The 18,549-nt window shown below is 39.8% G+C and overlaps 3 protein-coding genes across 4 annotated transcripts in view; 2 read left to right on the plus strand and 1 right to left on the minus strand.

Moving 5' to 3' along the window:
* LOC130910024 (semaphorin-4G-like) overlaps positions 1-3,149 on the plus strand; it is a 58,488-nt gene extending 55,339 nt beyond the window's left edge. Inside the window, exon 10 of the mRNA XM_057827038.1 lies at positions 1-3,149. Within this exon, the coding sequence (XP_057683021.1) occupies positions 1-230 (230 nt within the window). The 3' untranslated portion in view covers positions 231-3,149.
* mrpl43 (mitochondrial ribosomal protein L43) overlaps positions 2,467-18,549 on the minus strand; it is a 25,764-nt gene continuing 9,681 nt past the window's right edge. The window contains exons 4-5 of one of the 2 annotated variants that reach the window (XM_057827042.1): positions 3,168-3,242; positions 2,467-3,098 (exon numbers count right to left, since the gene is read on the minus strand). In XM_057827042.1, the coding sequence (XP_057683025.1) occupies positions 3,177-3,242 (66 nt within the window). In that variant the 3' untranslated portion in view covers positions 2,467-3,098; positions 3,168-3,176. Of the gene's footprint in view, positions 3,243-18,549 lie in introns of both variants that reach the window. The other variant, XM_057827041.1, reaches the window with a different exon arrangement.
* Positions 6,077-16,661, plus strand: LOC130910025 (semaphorin-4G-like). The gene is made up of 2 exons (XM_057827039.1): positions 6,077-8,289; positions 8,379-16,661. Exon 2 carries the CDS (start codon positions 8,402-8,404, stop codon positions 9,317-9,319), a length of 918 nt encoding a protein of 305 aa, XP_057683022.1. The 5' UTR covers positions 6,077-8,289; positions 8,379-8,401; the 3' UTR covers positions 9,320-16,661.

The raw sequence follows: 18,549 nt of genomic DNA on the forward strand, positions 1-18,549 counted from the left end.
AGGCGGATTTTGTAGGCTCAGCCCTGCTGCGGGAGAGCATCAACAGCTCCATCGGCGATGATGACAAGATCTACTTCTTCTTCACGGAGAGGAGCCAAGAGCAGATGGCGTACCCCAGCCGCACCAAGGTTTCCAGAGTAGCAAGGGTTTGCAAGGTCAGAGGAGAGGCTGTCTTCTTCTCCAAAAGCACTACCCACACCCTATCCAGTGTCCACTTTTCATGTGCGTAATCAGCGTCCTTGATCCAGATTGCAAGCTCAACTTTCTGTCGGTTATGTTAATTCATGTTTATAGTTACATGAGGCCTAATATTTTCTTCATCACATAGCAGGATCTATGTATGATTACAATCAAATCAAAGTCTTAACACTAGGTACGGTCATGTGAAAAAATTAGGACACCCTATTGAAGCCTGTTTGTTTTCTAACATATTTGGTCATATGGACATTTAATATTTTAACAATCATGACAGATTCAAGTAATAGAACTAATAAAGAGATTTTTTATAACTTTCTGTAAAATGTAATTTTAAATAAATGCAATTTCTGTTGAGGAATAAATTAGGACACCCCCACATTCAATCCCACTTAAAATGGCTAAAATCACACACAGGGGTATCGCATCAGGTGTACATGATTAGAGCATCATTACCCAGTGTTTTGAAAGAAGCTTGCCTGATTGAAACCTCACATGTAGTTTGGTGTGCCCTTGACTGTTAAAGTGAGAGAAAACACCATGGTAAGATCAAAGGAGCTGTCTGAGGCCTTCAGAAAGAAGATTGTAGGCGCATTTGAGTCTGGTAGGCGATTTCAAAAGATCTCAAAAGAATAGAAAATCAGCCATTCCACTTTCCGGAAAATAGTGTACGAGTTGAAAACATTCAAAACAACTGCCAACATGACCATATCTGGCCGTCCTAGGAAGTTCACCCTGAGAGGAGACCGCAAGATGCTAAAAGAAGTCTCCAAAAACACTAAAATGTCATCACGGGACCTACAGCAGGCCCTTACTACTGTTGATGTGAAAGTACATGCCTCTACAACCAGAGACTTCACAAGTTTAACCTTCATGGGAGGTGTGCAAGAAGGAAACCTTTGCTGTCCAAGAAGAACATGAAGGCCTGACTGAAGTTTGCCAGAGTGAATGTAGACTAAGACCATGACTTCTGGAATAATGTTCTTTGGGCAGGTGAATCTAAAATTGAATTATTTGGACATCAGAACAGAGGACATGTTTGGCGTAAACCCAATACAGCATTCCAGGAAAAGAACCTCATACGAACCGTGACGCATGGAGGTGGAAGTGTCATGGTTTTGGGATGCTTTGCTTCAGCAGGACCTGCCTAGTTCACCATCATAGAATCCACCATGAATTCTATTGTATATCAGAGGGTGCTTGAGGAACTTGTGAGGTCATCTGTAAAAAAATTAAAGCTGAAGCCAAACTGGACCCTGCAACATGACAATGACCGAAAATATACCAGTAAATCCATCAAGGACTGGCTGAAAAGAAAGAAATGGAGAGTTCTGGAATGGCCGAGTCAAAGCCCAGATCTTAATCCCATTGAGATGCTGTGCAGTGACTTGAAATGGGCTGTACGTGCAAGAAACCCCTCAAACATCTCACAGCTGAAAGTATTCTGCGTTGAGGAGTGGGGCAAACTTTCTTCAGACCAATTTCAAAGACTGGTAGATGGCTACAAAAAGTGTCTGACTGAAGTTATTTGAGCCAAAGGGGGTAACACTAGCTATTAGGTGGTTGGGTGTCCAAACTTTTTCCTCAGTTAGAATATGCATTTTTGTTGATATACAGTATTTGGTTTAATGAGTAAAAAAAAAATGTTAATTTTTGTTGTTTACCTGCAATTAAATCACTTTCTTTTCCAGAGATAAAGAAAAACAAGATCAGACATTGATATGTGAACATTTCTTAATAAAGAACTGAATATTTAATGGGGTGTCGTAATTTTTTCACATGACTGTATGTCTTCTGTATATGCTAGTCCTTCTAAAAAAATTAGCATATTGTGATTAAGTCAAAAAGTCAAGAAAAACAAAAAGGGATTTTTGTTTTTTCCTGACTTTTTTGCCAAAATCATCAATATTAAAACAATGAAAGGCTTGAACTACTTCAGTTGTGTGTAATGAATCTAAAATATATGAAAGTCTAATGTTTATCAGTACATTACAGAAAATAATGAACTTTATCACAATATGCTATTTTTTTTTAAAGAAGGACTGGTATGGGGGGGTGCAAAAGTACAGATATGCAAAAATACACTTCTATCTATCTATTCGGGCTGCAACTAGCAATTATTTTCATAATCGATTAATCGGTTCGATTACTTTCACAATTTACCTTGAAGTTGTTTTCAGCATGCTGTAAGTAACAATGACGACAAAATGGATGACTATTTCCTTCAAAAATAATATTTTATTATTGCTTATTTCAGCAAGTGCACTTATACAACAAAGAACTTTCTTTATGGCATGAAATATAAGATCTATTTAGATTTGACAAATATGGTAAGTCTAAACTCACTTGATTTAAATTTATTATGCTAATTTGCTGAGAGGAGAGAATTATCACTGCAATATTATTGTATTTATATAAATAGGAAAATAGTATTTTGGTTTCCTTGTTTGATTACATTAAAGGGTCAAAGTACAATTTTTGAAATTAACACCTCATCTGATTGGACGCTGTGTAATTCCAACTTGCGAATCAATTAGTGTTTTGTCCTTTCTCTTATGTGTAATACATACAATGCAATGTAAAATCATTTTACATGAGTCATAATTTAGAATTTGTGAAGGATTTTTTTAAGCTTTGTTGACACACAAATAATAAAGTCAGATCTTCCTCAATGGGGACACACAAATCCCCGAGTGATTTTCTTCTGCTTTTTGTGACATGTGACCTCTTTATGAGAAGGAGGTCACATCAGTGAAGCCCTTGCAGTTGAGCCAGAAAAGTCACTGAGCTTTGGCTCTCACGTTCAGAAAATTAAATTAACTCCGAGAAATGTGTTATGCAGTGCATGTCAGCTTTACTCGTCCTCTGTCTCTTGACAGACAGATTGGGGCGGTCAAAGGACCCTGCAGAGAAAATGGACCTCCTTCCTCAAAGCTCGCCTTGTGTGTTTGGTGCCTGAGTATGAGCTGTACCTCAACGTCCTACGTGGCGTGTTCCTCCTGCGCGGGAGCGACGCACAGAGCAGTATCTTGTACGGCGTCTTCGGCCTGGAATGGTGAGAAATGACGTAAAGGTCTCTGTTGGACATTTCCGAGTTTTAGGCAGGATGAGAAAAATAACAAAAATCAAACAAGTTTAGAGCTGCAACGATTATTCGAGTAACTCGATTAATTCGAAAAAACTTCAAATAAAATTTTGCTGCTTCGATTATTTGTTGATGTAAAGTGGCGTTGTAATGGTTTGTTTTCAAAGTTTGCATTTAGTTTTATTGATTTGAGTGGATACACTACCCTCTAGTGGCGACAGTGAATATGACATAACTCATTTCACATGGCAGAATCCAGCTGCTCCCTGCTAAGACCAGCAAAAGCTATTTTTTCTTAGCTAATGTGTTTTTAATGCATTTGTAATTTAGTTTATTGGTATATTTAGCCATTTTTTTGTGGAAATATGTGTTTTTACCATTTATTAAGAGCATTGTAAAACAAAAAACGTTAGCATTTTATAGCATTTAAGCTAACGGACTTTCGCTATGTATGTTACCAGTTTTTCTTTTGTTGTGCATAGATCCTTTTGTTTATTTTTTTATACCCTGAGGCTCAGCTCAGATATTTTTTATGTTCCTTATACAATTACTTGATTATTCAAACTAACTACTTCATCGATTAATCGACGACTAAAATAATTGATAGCAGCATCCGTAGTTCATACTGCAAGTCTAAATGCACAATTCCGATTTTTTGTCATTAATTATGTCATTGTATTAAGCCGTTTTTTGTTGGAATATGCGTTTAAACCATTGATCATATTAATATAAATTTATTATTTATATATGAGCATTGTAAAAAAAAAAAAAAAAAAAAAAAAAAAAACCATTAGCATTTAAGCTAGCGGACTTTTGCTATGTAAGTTAGCCAGTTCTTTTGTTGTACTTAGATCCTCATTTACCATAATTTTCGCACTATAAGGCGCACCCAACTATAAGCCGCACCCTTCAAATTTTGGCAAAAAAAACGACATTTGTTTATAGATAACCCTCAGTAGACCATAATCCGCAGCTGTTCTCACTGTATTATGGGATACTTACACCAAAAAATATTAACCGGTAACACTTTATTTGACAGCGGCATCATATGACTGTCATAAGACCAAATGAATCCACCACTGCTTCAAGAAGCTTCATTTGGCCATCACTGCTCCCTTGGGGGAGACAGTCAACCTCTGCTGCCACCTACTGTTAACACTGTTGTCACCCAACATGCCTCAAGCATGCGTTGCAGCGCTACAGAAGTAAAAACAATCAAAATTTATGTTATGTACGAATTATTTCATCAGTTATTGTTCCAGTTATTTCATTAATTACTAATTATTGTATTTGGTAACACTTTGACAGTGGTGCCATAAGACTGTCATTAGACAATCATAATTATGACATGACACTCTCATGAGCATTAATGAATGCTTATAACAGATGTCATTTATTGTTATCCGACAAATTATCTCATTTTTGAATGGATGTAAATGATCTGAGCTGGACATAAATGGAATTTGTGTCATAATTTGCTGGCTGACACTTAATGACATCTGTCATAAGCATTCAGTAATGCCCATGATAGTGTCATGTCATAATTATGATGGCTTTATGACAGTCTTATGACACCACTGTCAAATGAAGTGTTACCTATTAACCCAAATAAATCAACAAGTAAGCTGCACTGGACTATGAGCTGCAGGATTCAAAATGAAGGAAAAAAAGTAGCGTCTTATAGTCCGAAAACTACGGTATTTATTTTTTTATGCTGTGTCAGGCTCAACTCGGGTATTGTATTTTTCTGTGTTCCTTTTCCAATTACTCGATTATTCGAACTAACTAGTTCATCCATTAATCGACTACTAAAATAATCGATAGCTGCAGCCCAACGCAAGTCATTATATTTTCCATGTGCGTCAACACTATTGTCTTTCAGGAAAAACATCAAAGCCTCAGCTATCTGCCAGTACACCTTCTCGGATGTGCAGAAGGCTTTCGACGGGCCCTACATGGAGGTTCAGGATGCTAAGTGGAGGGAGTACACAGGAAAGGTCCCTGAGCCAAGACCTGGGTCTGTAAGTTCCACTCAACTCCCCTGGAATCCGAAAAAAAGTAGACTTAAGCAGGGCTCCTTGATATCTCATCAGTGCATCACAGACGAGCACCGATCACGTGGCATCAACTCGTCACGAGACCTCCCCGACAGCGTTTTGACGTTCGCGCGGAGGCACCCGCTTATGGCCGTCCAGGTGCGTCCGGTCGGGGCGAGGCCGCTCATGTTCAAGAGGAGCGTCAACTACGTCCGTGTCGTAGCGCACCGACAGCAAGCGCTGGACGGAAACGTTTACACTGTCCTGTTTCTGGGAACTGGTGAGAATATACAGAATAATCACTTGATCCTGGTGAATTTGTGTATGGGTCATTCCAGAATTCGGAGATATTTTTGCTTCAAAATTATTGAAAAATAAGCCTGTACTTCTCTGGTTGTGTCTTTCTCTAGATGATGGCTGGTTACACCGAGCGCTGGACATAGGGGGGAAAATGCACATCATAGAGGAGCTACAGCTATTCGATCATGCCCAGCCCATCAAAAGCATGGTCCTCGCCACGGCCCTAGTGAGCATTCTTTCATGTTTTTTAAACGACTTCGTGACATTGCAAGCCTTCATTTGCGTGTTTATCTCACAGCAAAGCGTCTACGTGGGTTCCCACTCGGGGGTGGTGCAGATCCCCATGTCGGCCTGTCGGAGGTACGCTTCCTGTTACGATTGCGTCTTCGCCAGGGACCCCTTTTGTGGTTGGGATGGCCGGGACTGTGTGGAGGTTTGGTCTCGTGCGGAGAGGTGAGGCATGATACAAACATAGCTAACTAAAAAAAAAAATTCTAAAAGTCAAGTCTCATGTTTTGAACTCCTAGTATGAAATCATCAGTGCTTGAAGTGCTTATGACAGCAAAAAGCATGTTTATTTCAAATGGACCACTAATATGTGTGGGGAAGCAATCAATATATTTATTCAATTTTTTGAATCCCGCGCCATGAAAATGACTGACTTCCTGGATTTACGAAGAATGCGAATATGACATCCGTGGGATAAACATATTCAGTATACAGACAATACTACAGTATGCAGAACGACTGCGGATTCAGCTGATTTTGCGGATTATTTCGGCTTATTTTTCGCATCACGCCAGCCCAGTGTGCTGCAGGTATTTGTTGTTGCACCAGGGAGAGGCGTGTGAGCCTTTTTGGGTTTCAAAAAGTTCCCGTTTACCACGGATAATGGCCAAAACAAGTCCGACTACTGTGGGACCATTGTGAGGTGAGCAAGCTACGTGTTTTATATTATGTCAAATACTGGGACCATGGCACACGTTTTAATAAGGAGGTGGCTTGCATTTTGCGGGTGAACTGAAAATACTCCTGGTCCACCGAGAAGGTCACACGGCCGACGACCAGCAGCTTGTCCCATACCATGGTCGCCGGCCGATAAAGGCGTGCCCTCCGAGAACGCACTTTTCTCAGCTTGGCCACAAGCAGCACCCCGCTCCCACGTCGGCTGGTTTGTGCACCGAGAATGGGCTATTTTCGGTGTTCATTCCCGGCGACGACCACTGCCGTAACCGCAGCAGAATAATGCTCTTTCCACCTTCTCCGAAGCCGGGAAATGTCAAAAGTCGGACCAACTCCAGTGGCATAAAATACCGTTCTGGAGAGGAAGAAGTTGCCAGTTTTCACCATTATGCGGTAATTTTGGCCTGTCGTACTGAATAAATGCATTTTTAAGATTTCATATTCCGTTTAGCAAAAGATTATTTGTCATGACCATACCACTTATTTAGCAATTGGGAAAAAATACTTAGATAAAAATAATATCCCGTAAAAATACTGAAGCAGAGTGATTGAAACATTCATGACATTTTGCTCCTCTCTGTCGTATTTTCCTCGTTCTGAATCTTCCCTCCTCAATGGGCTGAATTCTAAATCAAATGAAATTGTGACTCTGCTGACGTCACATCCAGCAGAGGACGCTAGAGCGCTATAATGACAGGCGGGTCTAAACGGCAGATAGAAAGACTAATTTATCGTCATCTACACTTTGCTAAATTGTTGTATATATAGCCGAATTGTCTCAAAATATGATTCTAAATCACATAATGATTGTATTTAAGATTTTTTTTTAAGCTGTCAAAGGCACTTTAGGGCTAAGTAGCTTTTTTTTTTACCCTTTTACGCATAAATTTCTTTCTTTTTTTTCCTTTCATGCACGAATTATGATTATGTATTTTTTTAAACATTACAGAACAGTCATTTAAATCATTGGCTGCCATTGACAGCGCAAGACGTCCAATCCATTTTGACTGGGATGGGCAAATATACAAATGTTGGACTGGCACTGAAACGTTAGCATTCCCAGCCAGGGTTCACGTTTTATGAATTGGACATCAATCATTGTGAATGGCAGGCAATGAGTTAAAAAAAAGAGACTCATTTGTTTACAAGACTTCAAAGCCAGTTTGACAACATGAAATTTGGTAGAAATCCTATTTTGAGTAGACAAACAAAAAAGTCATGCCAGAAAAAATACACAAGTCCCACATTTATTTTTTGTAAGCGTCCATCTTTAGGGTCAATTTGATTTTTTCCTGGGGTCCTCAAAGCTGGTAAATCTGACCAGTGACCACCAAACCTTAAATTTAGTTGGCATGGAGTATCTCTCATGGTTACACCCAATATAATCTCTTAAACCCTGCCTGAAAAGAAAGCACTTGCATTTTTACGTTTAGTTTTATGGGAATTTTTTGAGGTTACTCAATATTTTTTATAATTCTGTCCTAAAAGCCAGTTTGAATTAGTAATGTGAGATTTGATAGGCATGTCCTTCATAAGCAGACCTGCATAAAGTCTCAAGAAAACATGCTAAAAAGACAACAGAAATGTTTTATTTTGGTTGACACATCGATTTTGGGGTAATAATAGGTTTGGAATGATCTCATCCTAGGTCGAACCTCACCCAGGACATTCAGAGGGGGACAAGAGGCTGTAAGGAGAATCCTGGAAACGGTATGTACAGTATATATTCACAACAATTCAGTGTTTCCAGTTACCATGGAAACACAATCATACTTCGCCCTCTGTCATTCACTCTGCAGTGGTCCACCGTAGACGTTCAGTAATGTCAGGCGATGACGTGCTCCTCCAGTGCGAACTGCGCTCCAATTTGGCGACGCCGCGCTGGACATTAAACGGCAAAGAGCTCCAGGGATATGGCGTAGATTCGGGCTACCGCGTAGGCAACGATGGCCTCCTCCTCATCGGGGCTCGAGGCCGGCAGAGCGGCTCGTACCGCTGTTTTGCCGTGGAGAACTCGGTGTCCGTGCTGGTTTACTTGTACACGGTAAAGGTGCACACAGATTCGTATTTCCCGGCAGAGGAGACGACGGAATTTCCTGATTTGTCCACGCTTCCTGGCACGACGACGGCAATAGACCTGTCCACTGTCGAGCAGACCCCTCCGTCGCTCGCCGCACCGGGGCCGCAGCTCCACGAGTACAGACGCATGGAAGCGGTGTACATCTGCCTGGTGGCCGTCCTAGGCGGGCTGTGCCTGGTGTTGTCGGTGGTCTTGCTTTACGTAAGCTTCTGCACCAGGCGCGTCTCACGTAGCAGGAAGTTCTCCCAGCAGCAGGGGCTACATGTCCTGGGGTCCTCGGAAAGGAAAGGGAGCTCCCACCTGGAGCTTCAAACCATCTCCAACGGACGTCAAGGACGCCGCTCCATCTCAGTGCCCACCTTCGGTAACTTCCTGCAGATCGTTCCAGGCGAGGGATCCCCGACCACCAGCAACCCGCCGGCTGCTCCCCCACTCCCCATGCCCCCGCCGCTGCCCGACGCAGACTACGCAAACGGGCTCTCGGCCACGTTACCCAGCGTCCTGCGCAAGATGAACGGCAACAGTTACGTGCTGTTGCGGCAAGTTGACCATGATGGCGCTTCGCCGCTCTACCACTCCTTCACTGAGGAGCTCAATCGCATTCTGGAGCAGCGGAAACACACACAGCTGGACCTGCAGCCCCATGAGAGTTCCATCTAAGCAGATTAAAAAGGGGTCACAAAGAAAGTCGCAAACTCCATACAAAAGGGTCGGAGCCTATATTTGAACCCTGAACTTTAGCGATACATCACTAGGCAACCCTTCGCCCTTTATATAAGACAGAACCTGAAGTTTTCCAGAAAATACACATCACATCAGAAAGAGACGTGAAATCTGAATTTGTCTGGATGATTTTTATTCGGCTTCCAACCACGTTTCCGCTGACATGCACTGCTTACACGAACAACGTGGCTACTAAGAGAGGAGCTAGTTTACAAAAGCAAAGCTGATGTTCACTGACTTTGATTCCCGAAGTATGTATGCGCGCTTCTGAGGTGCAAATATTTTGCCGAGGTTGCTTGCCTCAACTGAACAACTCTACTGAAAATGGGAAAAGCATGAGGCAGCCATCGAGGACACTTTTTAACAATGGACCAGCCTTGCCACGCAGTGTAATGGCTCGTTTTATGGTGTATTTATTCTTGAATCTTTAAAATGTTAATTTATCCAGGATTATGGTTAAATACATTTGAGCAAAGTAACACTTGTATTCCAGAAAGGTGAACTTGTTATCACTTTAGCCATATTAAAAAAATATTATTTCTAGAATTTTTCAGCAAGGATTGACGCAAGTTACCGTAATTTTCGGACTATAAGGCCCCTACTTTTTTTTACCCTCACTTATTTGTTGATTTATTTGGGTTAAAAGGTAACACTTTATTTGACAGTGGCGTCATAAGACTTTAATAATTATGACAACCGAACTCTGTCATGGGCATTGATGAATGCTTATGACAGATGTCATTAAGTGTCACCAACTCCATTTCTGTCCAGCTCGGATCATAGACTTCACCAGGGCCGAAGTGGGACTCATTTTCAGCCCTGAAGTTTCATACCACAGACCAGCCCACTTTATATCATGACTTACCGTATTAAAATATTACGTACTGCCAAGCAATTAAAATGATTAATCGCGATTAATCGCATGCTGTTAGTAGTAAACTTGTGATTACTTTTGTGATTATTTTTTTTAAATGCAAAAATTATATATTTTAAATTTTAAATACACCTACAGTGGGGCAAATAAGTATTTAGTCAACCACGAATTGTGGAAGTTCTCCCACTTGAAAATATGAGAGGCCTCTAATTGTCAACATGGGTAAGCCTCAACCATGAGAGACAATGTGGGGAAAAAAACAGAAAATCAAATTGTTGGTTTTTAAAGAATTTATTTGCAAATCATGGTGGAAAATAAGTATTTGGTCAGTACCAAAAGTTCATCTCAATACTTTGTTATGTAACCTTTGTTGGCAATAACGGAGGCAAAACGTTTTCTGTAACTCTTCACCAGCTTTCACACACTGTTGCTGGTATTTTGGCCCATTCTTACATGCAGATCTCCTCTAAAGCATTGATGTTTTGGGGCTGTCGTTGGGCAACACAGAGTTTCAACTCCCTCCACAGATTTTCTATGGGGTTGAGATCTGGAGACTGGCTAGGCCACTCCAGGACCTTGAAATGCTTCTTACGAAGCCACTCCTTTGTTGCCCTGGCTATGTGTTTGGGATCATTGTCATGCTGAAAGACCCGTCCACGTCTCATATTCAATGCCCTTGCTGACGGAAGGAGATTTTCACTCAAAATCTCTCGATACATGGCCCCATTCATTCTTTCCTTTACACAGATCAGTCGTCCTGGTCCCTTTGCAGAAAAACAGCCCCAAAGCATGATGTTTCCACCCCACAGTGGGTATGGTGTTCTTCGGATGCAATTCAGTATTCTTTCTCCTCCAAACACAAGAACCTGTGTTTCTACCAAAAAGGTCTATTTTGGTTTCATCTGACCATAACACATTCTCCCAGTCCTCTTCTGGATTATCCAAATGCTCTCTAGCGAACCGCAGACGGGCCTGGACGTGTACTGGCTTCAGCAGGGGGATATGTTTGGAAGTGCAGGATTTGAGTCCCTGGTGGTGCATTGTGTTACCGATAGTAGCCTTTGTTAATGTGGTCCCAGCTCTCCGTAGGTCATTCACTACCTCCCCCCGTATGGTTCTGGATTTTTGCTCACCGTTCTTGTTATCATTTTGACGCCATGGGGTGAGATCTTGCATGGAGCCCCAGATCGAGGGAGATCATCAATGGTCTTCTATGTCTTCCATTTTCTAATAATTGCTCCCACAGTTGATTTCTTTACACCAAGCGTTTTACCTATTGCAGATTCCGTTTTCCCAGCCTGGTGCAGGTCTACAATTTTGTCTCTGGTGTCCTTCGACAGCTCTTTGGTCTTGGCCATAGTGGAGTTTTTAGTGTGACTGACTGAGGTTGTAGACAAGTGTCTTTTATACAGATAATGAGTTAAAACAGGTGCCATTAATATAGGTAACGAGTGGAGCCTCGTTAGAACAAGTTAGACCTCTTTGACAGCCACAAATCTTGCTTGTTTGTAGGTGACAAATACTTATTTTCCACTCTAATTTGGAAATAAATTCTTTAAAAATCAAACAATGTGATTTTCTTTTCTTTTTTTTCCTCCACATTCTGTCTCTCATGGTTGAGGTTTGCCCATGTTGACAATTACAGGCCTCTCTAATCTTTTCAAGTAGGAGAAATTGCACAATTGGTGGTTGACTAAATACTTATTTGCCCCACTGTATTAACACAGGAATTGACCAATGTGCTTACCTTACATCATTCAAATTTAAGCCTCATTAGAAACAAGAAAAGTTTTACTTTACACTTGTAAAGATGAATTAAACATGAATTTTCCCCAAATAACATGTACAAAGGGAGGCACGGAGGAAGAGTGGTCAGCATGTCCGCTGACAGTTCTGAGATCAAGGGCTCAAACACAGGCTCTGTCTGGAGTTAACCACTTTATTTTTGGGGTACTATCTCTAATTTTATCTTATATACTGTTTTGGACTGACTTTTTAAAGGCTCAGGAACCTTTTGCAGGCGTTTTGAATTACACATGTGGCAACTGTGTACAAAACTGAACCTTTAATTGTATTCATTTTTTTTTGTTTTTCTAATAAGCTGAAAAATCTTCATCAGAAAAGTCACGAGGAACCGCTTGAGATGAGCCATTACATGCAAATTGAAAGAAAATTTTGTTGGTTTAATCTTTTATGTTAAATTGCCAAAATTAAACAACTTTTACTTAATATTCAAATTTTGGGGGGAGTACTGTATAAACTTTAATGTAATATATCATTGGTTATCAGTGGTTTCATATAATTTAGGACATAAAATTACCCCCAAAAAATAAATTTGAAGGATAAAATGATTGAACTCACCAAAACGGCTGTCTCCCAAAGCACTTATACAGTTCAAAAACAACCCTAATGGGTCACGCCAACAGCCAGACTGGTTCATGCTGACAGTCAGACGGGTTCACGCTCATCACGCTGCCTCAACGTGCCTCATTTCGGCCATTAAAAACCCACAATTAAGTTTTACCAGGGTAGTTAACAGGAGGATACTTTCTCCTAGAGCTGGGCTGGTGGCATTGGGAGCACGTCGCGGGGTCTTGAATTCCAAACTACGGGATACTAGAAGGGGCATACTTTATCGTGCAAAGAGTGGTTGCATTAATGCTGCTATTAACTAGTTTAACTGACAGCTTCATTAAAAATGTATATAATGACCGGCCCAAATTTCAGGCCGGCCCACCGGGAAGTGTCCCGGTCCTCCTGATGACGGGAAACGGGGTACAGGGGCGCTCCGTAGGGGGCCTATTTTCAAAAGCTTCTAATATTTTCAAAACGAAAGCCGCTCGCGACCTAAAACCACAACAGGCCACCTGCCTTATGAGTCTCCATGAGCAGCGGCATGAAAAAATTTAAAGTCGTTCCCTAATAAAATTTCGACTATTTTTGTATATAACAAAACTTAAAATGGCTATGAAATTCTCAGATTTTACGCTAACTGCACAAAAATCACTAAATGCAGAAATAATCACCAATATTTTAAGGATCAATAGCAATATTTACCATATATACGTTTTTGCCCGAAATAGCGACTTAATTTTGTTTTTATTTAGTGCAATTTTGACGTTTTCAACAACAAATAAATCACTCAATTTTCTAATCAGAAACTTACTATAATACTTGAGGAAAGCATTCAGAATCATCTTAATTTTACTCAACAAAAGCAAATTTTGCATTTTTCTATGTAAAATCTCAACTTATTTAGGCTGAATTCTGATGTCACTATTGCCTCAGCGCATCTTGCCGGCTATCTGGCCCTTGTCGTTTTTAGATTGAAGTGTTCCATAAAATAAAACACGTAAAAGCTGATTTTTTTTTTTTTTTGTATGGACGCATAAATGTCTAAATTACTTTTTTTTTGACAAAAAAATGGGCAGTTGGCCGAAGATTAGCTGATTATTTGAATGTAAAGGTTGTGTATGGATACAAAACCCAACGTGGTGGATGTCACAAAACAAAGCTTTTTAATTTGAAAATTTTTGTAAATAAATGCGTAAATCCCGCAATTTCTATAGATATGAACGTAAAACAGTCCACATTTTTGGTTAAAAGTAGGGCTGCAGCTATCGAATATTTTAGTAATCGACTGAAAATTCTATCGATTAATCGAGTAATCGGATAAAACATTTTTTTTTAGGTAAAAAGCAATTATAAATATACATGAGAAAAAAAAAGACATTTAATCCAATATTGAACTATTTTCAGTCAATCAATGTCTTTATTTTCTATGTACATTGTTGGAAACAGCCAACAATTGCATCTCAGATGTGACTAGAAAAAAAAATTCACTGCATTCACTCAAAAAATTTCTAGATCTTATAAAAAAAAAATTCTTACCTAAAAATGTAATCACGCTTGATAACACACATCACTTGAAAGCTATGTGTTTTTCCCACGTGTTTCAATTGAATTTCCATTTTATGTCAAGCTATTTTTAAGTTCTAGTTAAGTTTTAGGTTAGTCTAAACTGTAAGTACTGATAGTAATTTGAGTTTTTGCAGTGTTCCAAATAAATGTATGATACCTGCTGTATTGGAGCACATTAGGGACCAGTCCTTCTTGGTGTTTTATTCAGCAATGACTATGGACCTAAAACTGACAGTTAGCTTTATTATGTTTTAACTTTACACCCTCATCACTCTACAGCGCTGTGTTTTTTACAGATTAAATAAAGCCTGTATGTAAGACACGTTAGCCACGCATCGACAGTGGTCATAATCAATAGAAACCTAGCCCTCCGAAGGGCTAACGTTGCGTGAGCGAGTGACAGTAATGTTATATTTATTAGCGATGAGAAGTCTACTGCTTAAAGATGGCAGCAGTTTACTAACGCTGCCCAGACGCGGCTGGGTCTGTCATTTCGCATCTAGTCCTAAATGCATGCGATATCTATGAGACGCATCGGACACTACCTGCTACCACACTAGCATCATGCGGGCGTAGTTTTTAGCAACATCGGCGTAGTTTGTAGCGGCTGTCGGCTGCAGTAAGTTTTTTGTTTTTTATTGCTTCTTCCTCTACGCACGTGACGTCCGCGCGTTGTCCCGCATTAAAAGTAGTCTGGGCAAAACGTGATGCTTAGAGCTGGCAAAATTAAACGATTCCTCAAGGTGAATAAAATTACTCGGATCAGTTTTTAAACTCGAGTTGCTCGAGTATTTGTTTCAGCTCTAGTTAAAAGCAAAAAAGGCAGTTATCATTCATTCATTCATTTTCCATGCCGCTTTTCCTCACGAGGGTCGCGGAGGTGCTGGAGCCTATCCCAGCTAACTCGGGGCAGTAGGCAGGGGACACCCTGAACTGGTTGCCAGCCAATTGCAGGGCACAAGGAGACATACAACCATTCACGCACACACTCATACCTACGGACAATTTAGAGTGGTCAATCAGCCTACCATGCATGTTTTTGGGATGTGGGAGGAAACCGGAGTTCCCGGAGGAAACCCACGCAGGCACGGGGAGAACATGCAAACTCCACACAGGAAGGCCGAAGCCCGGGATTGAACCCTTGATCTTAGAACTGTGAGGCAGACGTGCTAACCACTCAGCCACCGTGCCGCCCAGTTATCATTCATTTGAAGTAAATATTTCAGGGTAGTTACACAAATTTCTTTCCTCATTTTTTTCACAATGTTTCTAAGTTCATGCATGGTACTATTTTACATATTAATTACCTTGAATCCTCAACCAAATCACTTTTGAGAAACAACTGCCTCCGAAAGTGAAGAAAAGTGAAAGCTTCCACGTCGCTCTGCCTGGCCTGGCCCCCTACGGGAAGCCGTGGCACAATATCTGTTGGAGCTGTCTCGTCAACTGAAAGTGAAGTCTATGCTCAGATCTTGGACATCCATTCAAAAGTAAGATAGTTTTCCGGATGACACTAAATGACATCTGTCATAAGCATTCATTAATGCACATGACAGTGTCATGTCATAATTACGACGGTCTCATGACGGTCTTATGACACCGCTGTTAAATAAAGTGTTAAGGTTAATATTTTTTGGTGTAAATAACCCATCATACAGTGAGGACAGCTGCGGCTTATCTATGAACAAATGCCGTTTTCGTGTCAAACTTGGTGGGTGTTGGCTTATAGTCCAAAAATTACGGTAATACTGCTAATATAAATGGCAGGACTTTAATGAGGCCATATTTACCTTTGGGACGTTTTTGCTTCATTCAAACCGTTTGACTTATCAGTCGTTGACTTTTCAGGATTATCTTTGTCTATTGTCCCAGTGTGAGCTTTTACTCATAAAATGATTTGTTGAGAATCAAGTGTTGATTTTGTTCCTGGTGGATGTGTCACACTGAATTAAGTTGAATCGCTTTGTGTTCTGAATTTTAATTCGAAAAGTCCAAGCTGACAAATTGGTCAAATATTGTTTTTGGGTGCATTATTGTTGTTTTCTGAAAACTGATATTCAGGTATTCCCAATAGTTAATGTAATTAATTAAATTTAATAAAGTTTTTACATTAAATCTTAATTTTTATTTTTGTTTGAATTACAATTTTGTACAGAATTAATAGATTTTGTGTATATATATATATATATATGGCTGAAAACACAGACAAGACTGAAAAAGCAGTTTCTGCTCTTGCTACCCTCTATAAAATAAACTGCTGTATTTTAAGCCAAAAGAACTGTTGTGTTTGATAGAACAATATGTCTATATGCTGCCATAACAGATTCATGGCGCATTAAGCCCCCAAACTATTTTTTAATTTGTCCGTTTTACCCTGAAAACCCCCGTTTACAGACGTCGCGCAACCGCTTTTGTTTCAACCCAGCCATAAAACGAAGCTAATTAATTATATTTATTATTCAAAATGTCTGTCATTTTTAGCTTAGAATCATTGATCGAGGTCTCATATTTCGTTTTTTTTAAAAAAAAGCCACTTTAAAAAAATTAATCCCCTTACATATTTTAAACGTTTTAAACAAATTATGTCACAATGGAAAAAAATGGCGTCTGTAAAAAAGTCACGGATATCTACCTCATAACTATCGCTTAATTGTATTTTTTTTTTGTTACTATCGCATTTTCTCCGATATGTCATGATAAATAATCGATCCAAACAAAGAAAAATTGAAAAAAAAAAACCCTTTAAAAGGGAAAATATATGAAAAAACAAACCTCGACCACTCCATGATGTCTGCGATTTCTGCATCGTGACCCTTGTTATATTACCATGTTTCACCCACAAAATCCCCCAAAAAATCCAGCTGTGGCCATTCACAGCTGTGTCTTGACACTCGGTAATACATGCTACATGGAGTTTCTGGATCGAAACGAGGTGAGTACGTAATAATATCTCGTTAAAGTCATGGTGTCTGTAATTCTGCTTTCGCGTGCTCTCACCTCCAGATAGGGTTTTGCTGTTTAAAAAAATGCCCTCCTGTTCAAAATTTTTCTTCCCCCAGAAAATTGAGACGATATGCATAGGCGGTTCTACTATTCAGGCGAAGTAGCTGATCACCTTAGGCCCCCAACCAGTAGGGGGCCCCCAACCAGCTGCACTTGCACCAACGAGCAAGGGCTTGGGCCACCGGAGCCAGCAGCCCCTCCAACTATTCGTCATGTATAACTATATCAGCATACCAAACAAATAACAAAACAAAAAAGAAAGCCATTTGAATGCTGCATTTATATTATCTCTCCCCCACACACTACAATGGACTGTTCCACGACGACGGACTGAGTATCAGTCGCTTAGCTTCATTTAGCGCCGTTTAGCTTAGCTTAGCTGTTCGTTAGTTTAACTTAGCTCTCCCGCGTTTTTGACGCCACTAAGCTCGCTATTTTTACAGCTCACTTGCTACTTTGCACGTCGGCTATCGTTTATTTCGAACACATGAGCGAACGTGCTTTCCATGAGAGCCAAAGAGTAGTGAGGGAGAAGTTGAGAACAGGCCGCTAATGCCTCTTTCAACTTTCTTCTTCTTCTTCACACCGAACATAAAATACACAACAGTACACCCTGTGGCGAAACAATGCAGTACAGTTCCAATCAGTCATACAATAACACTCAACAGCTGGTTAACAGCATTTGCTAACGCAAAAAAAAAAAAAAATCTATTAGTGACACCACAAGCAATGACGAAGAATGTTTTTTTTACGGGGAGTAAAGTTTTCGGTTAGCGGTTTAGCGAACGTACCTCCTTTGAACATTTCAAAGTAAAAGAAAATCATGTTCGTCATATAAATAACAATATCTGGAGTTAATCCCACATACTTCAGAATTAATATATGTTGCGTAAATACTACAGAATACAGATTCCACACAAAGAATAGCTTTAAAATGACATTCTTTATGACAAATATGATTGGCAATGAATAATTATTGTAATTATTATACTACTATTATATATAGTAGTATAATATAATAATAGTGCTAGAATTTTTTTTATGAATTGTTTTGAATAATGTTGGAAAGGCAAAGTCAGTGTTCTGAATTTGTTTACTTTCCATTCTTTTGCACTAGTAAATGCTATCAGCATTTAACCTCATTGTTTATTTGTGATTAATTATTGTTATTTACATGATTATTTGTACTTTATTAAACAATTTAAGTGTTCCAAAATGGTTTTGTGAATTAATAAGCGTCAACAAAAATATAATTGCTAAATTAGTAAAAAAAAAAATAAAATTATTAGATCAGTCGACTAATCGTAAAACTAGTCGGCTGACAAATTAGGAGAAAATTTGTTGTTTAGGACAGCTGTAGTGTACCGGA

The sequence above is a fragment of the Corythoichthys intestinalis genome, chromosome 21 (assembly GCF_030265065.1).
Source record: "Corythoichthys intestinalis isolate RoL2023-P3 chromosome 21, ASM3026506v1, whole genome shotgun sequence".
Classification (NCBI taxonomy): Eukaryota; Metazoa; Chordata; class Actinopteri; order Syngnathiformes; family Syngnathidae; genus Corythoichthys; species Corythoichthys intestinalis.

What these genes read in the sequence shown, in the direction of transcription:
- LOC130910025 (XM_057827039.1), top strand. Translation starts at nt 8,402, where the DNA reads ATGTCAGGCGATGACGTGCTCCTCCAGTGCGAACTGCGCTCCAATTTG.